This window comes from Gekko japonicus, unplaced genomic scaffold (assembly GCF_001447785.1).
Source record: "Gekko japonicus isolate JY-2015 unplaced genomic scaffold, Gekko_japonicus_V1.1 scaffold5301, whole genome shotgun sequence".
Classification (NCBI taxonomy): domain Eukaryota; kingdom Metazoa; phylum Chordata; class Lepidosauria; order Squamata; family Gekkonidae; genus Gekko; species Gekko japonicus.
The window spans coordinates 45,915-49,596 of NW_015160991.1; the positions used below are offsets into that span (position 1 = coordinate 45,915).

The 3,682-nt window shown below is 50.8% G+C and overlaps 1 protein-coding gene across 1 annotated transcript in view; it reads left to right on the top strand.

Moving 5' to 3' along the window:
- Positions 1-782: 782 nt before the first annotated feature.
- The window catches only part of LOC107122533 (phospholipase A2 inhibitor and Ly6/PLAUR domain-containing protein-like), a gene marked incomplete at its 3' end in the record, with an annotated part of 8,477 nt that continues 5,577 nt past the window's right edge, over positions 783-3,682 (top strand). Inside the window, exon 1 of the mRNA XM_015425652.1 lies at positions 783-831. Coding sequence (XP_015281138.1) covers positions 783-831 — 49 coding nt within the window. The remainder of the gene's footprint in view (positions 832-3,682) is intronic.

Here is a 3,682-nt window from a genome sequence, read left to right on the forward strand (position 1 = left end):
TAGAGGCCCGTTCCCTGCCACCAGCGGATCGGGCCCCGGGGGGAACCCCACCTCGACGTGCACGTCACCCGGAAGTGACGCAACCACGCTGGGCATGCTGGGGGCAGGGCCACGGGCATCCGAGGGAAAACTCTATTGTTTTCCTTCGTATGGTCGTGGCCCCACCCCCAGCGCGCCCGGCGTGGTCGCGTCACTTCTGGGTGACGTGGATGCGGCGCACGCACGCTTCACGCACGTGCGCTACAGCCGCCAGCCGGGAGTCCCCCGCTGCGGTGAAAATCACACTTGGCAACCCTAATATACACACACAATGTGTGTGTATGTCTCTCTGTGTGTATTTCTATATATAAAACTTTTCAGTAGCTGCCAGTTCAATTGCTAACCTTCACAAATCAACCTTTCGCCAACTGATCTTCACAACTATTGAAAATGCAAAATGCACTGCTCATAATAGATCAAGTGAAAAGGACCGGTCTCGTGAAGCGCTCCTTCCCTCCTGGGCCTTCTGGCTTTTGTTCCAGAGGCCTGAGCCAACATCTCCAGTTCCTGCTCCATGTCGTCATGGTCAGCAACCTCAGGACAGATGTCCGTTCCGCTCCTCGACTGAACCTCCCCGAAGTCAGAAGGAACTATTCCGCACACCCCATCCTCCTGGTCTCCCCCACCCTCCTGCGTTTTTCCAACCCAGAAGCTATAAATCCCTTGCACTTAAATCTAGACCTACATCTGCTAACTCCCCCACTTCAGTCTCTCTCTCCCTCTCTTGCGTGTTTCCTGAGACCATGCGGGTACTACTGATCTTCTGCTTCTTCTGCGTACTGCTGACGACTGGTAAGTTCGCAGAGTCTGATTCGTTGCCCAGTCATACCGTTGTGGGGGGCCCAGTGGCAACCGTGTTCACGCCTAACCAAGAATGTCGTCTCCTGACACTCGAGAGAAGATAACCATCCTTACTTCTTTGCTGCCTTCACACTCTTTAAAAAGAGTGCGGCAAGCTGTGCGTGCCCTACAGCGGAGGTCCCGAAAGTGCTCCCTGGGGGCACCGTGGTGCCCACCAACACCATTGCTGGTGGCAACCAAATGTTTTTAGAAAGTGGGTGAAGACAAGTGGAACCTTTGCCCAGCAAGGCTTCTGACTGACCACTGGAAAGACGATTGCTTGTGCAGATTTTTTTAAAAAAACATTGCTTTGGCAGCAGCTGCTACTTGGAGAGGTATGTATAGACGCTAAAGTAAACTCACAGATTGTGTCCAAATAGTGTACTGTGTGACAATATGAATCAATGAAAGGTAAAGGTTCCCTCGCTGGAAAGCCAGTCGAGTCCGACTTTAGGGTTGCGGTGCTCATCTCCGTTTCAAAGCCGAAGAGCCAGCACTGTCCGAAGACATTTCCGTGGTCTTGTGGCCGGCGTGACTAAACACCAAGGCGCACGGAACGCTGCATTTGTAGAGTGAGGCGGTATACAGTTAACAAATAACAAACTTCAGAAACAAAACAACAATTCTTATGGAAGTCTGCAGAGTGTATCAAAGTACTAAGGGCAAGCCATCATGTTCACTATATTTCAAAGACAAGTAAGAATGTAGCCTCAATATTGTTATATAGTACTTTGTACTGTGGTGGCTCAAGTGGTTAAAAAGGTACAAAGGACTATATAACAATAAGGTCCGAAACAGAGGTCCGAAACAAGAGAGTGACAAAATTTCCAGACAAAGAATCCATTTTGCAAGTCTTCTTCTGAATAGGACCGATGTATAACTTCAAACTGCAAGAATCGTTTTTGGCATTTGTAGAGTGAGGCCGTATACAGTTAACAAATCAACAATCTTCAAGAAAAAAACAACAGTTCTTATGGAAGTCTGCAGAGCGTATCAAAGTGCTAAGGGCAAGCCATCCTGTTCACTATATTTCAAAGACAAGTAAGAATGTAGCCTCAATATTGTTATATAGTACTTTGCACTGCGGTGGCTCAAGTGGATAAGACGCTGAACTGCAGGCTGTGGAAGGTCGGTAGTTCAGCAGTTTGAGACCCGAGTGTGCCGCATGATGGAGTGAGCTCCCGTCTCTAGTTCCAGCTCCTGCCCACCTAGCAGTTCGAAAGCAATAAATTGCAAGTAGATAAATAGGGACCACTTTGGTGGGAAGGGAACAGCGTTCCGTGCACCTTGGTGTTTAGTCATGCCGGCCACATGACCACGGAAACGTCTTCGGACAGCGCTGGCTCTTCGGCTTTGAAACGGAGATGAGCACCGCAACCCTAGAGTCGGATTCGACTGGCTTTCGAGCAAGGGAACCTTTACCTTTACCTTACATTGATTCATATTGTGTTGTTATTGCCATATATTACACTATTTGGACACAATTCATGACTACTTTAGCATCTATACATAGCTTTGTGTTTTCTCTTTGTCACGAATTGAGCGTCAAGTCCGGCGTTTTAGGTTGGAGAGGGCAAGCGTCAGGAAATTGCAAGGTACGGGTTTTCTGCGAGACCTCAGACCACTGGGTTCCCCCTCTGTTATGTCACAGAGGTATCCCTCGTCAGCCCAGAGTTTGGGGTTGAGTGTTTGGGTCCAAGTCGGGCCTGTACCCCTCTTTCTCTCTGGAACACCTCTGGATCCAGGGTGCCGCCCTCTGACCTGGCCTCACTCACAGCTCATACCCGCCTTCACTCTGTTCCAACCACATCCTCCCTGGTGTTATGCATTTTGCTCCTCTTTATTTCCTTCAGCAGTCTCTCCAGCCTATAGCAGATCCGCTATCGGTCCCACAGGTCGTCCGCCCCCTCTCCAGGCCACCCAACCTTCAGTAATGTGGTCAGGACCACGGCGCTGTCCCCCCCGGCCTCCTTTCACTACAGGTGCACCTCTTGCTGGTCGGGTTGTCAGAGCGCCCACTTCGCCTTGGGACACCTGGGCCCGTCGTCCTTCTGTGGCTTGTTGAACCTGAGCATTATTCTTCTGGGGTGGCCTCAGGCCCACCCCGTAACCTTGCCCTTTGGCGGCAACGCACCCTTGGTGGATCGAGCCAGGGGTCTTCCCTGATGGTGGATTTGTCAGCTGAAGCTCAAGCAGGGACCTCGCCTCCACTCTTTCTTATTGTTTATCTGCAGCCGTGGTTCTCTGTTTTTTTGAGAAGCTGCTACCACAGCGCAAGGATTTTCACTCTGTGACAGAATGTAAGCTGTGGCAGCCATTTTGGGGCTGGGTCCACTGTGGTGGCCATTTTATGGCTGTGCCTACCTCACTATGTCAGAATTACAAAGGTGCCCGCAGGGTTAAAAAGACTGGGGACCCCTGCCTTAGAAGGCTTCTAGAAGTCTCATGATATGACTTCCTCTCACAAGACTTCACCCGCCATTTTGGCTGCCTTGGAAACAGGCTGCCAGAATCCATGTCTGAGAGTTTTTTGATCCTCTGTTTACAAGCTTACAGATCCTAGCCCTTCTGTGTACTTCCACAAAGTCAGAGGTGCATGTGGGCCTGGGAAAAGCCCGCAGAGGAGCAACAGGAACAAAGGAAATGCAAAATGCATGTGACAAGGTGCCCGTTACAGAGAGTCAGTCATATCCAGGGGTCATTTCCTGCAGGAGCGCACAGGAGCAGAGTTCCGGCAGTAAAGAGCCCAGGGGGCGGGCACATGCAAGAAGCCCCGCCCCTTGCTCCCAGCAGCCCTGGGCCA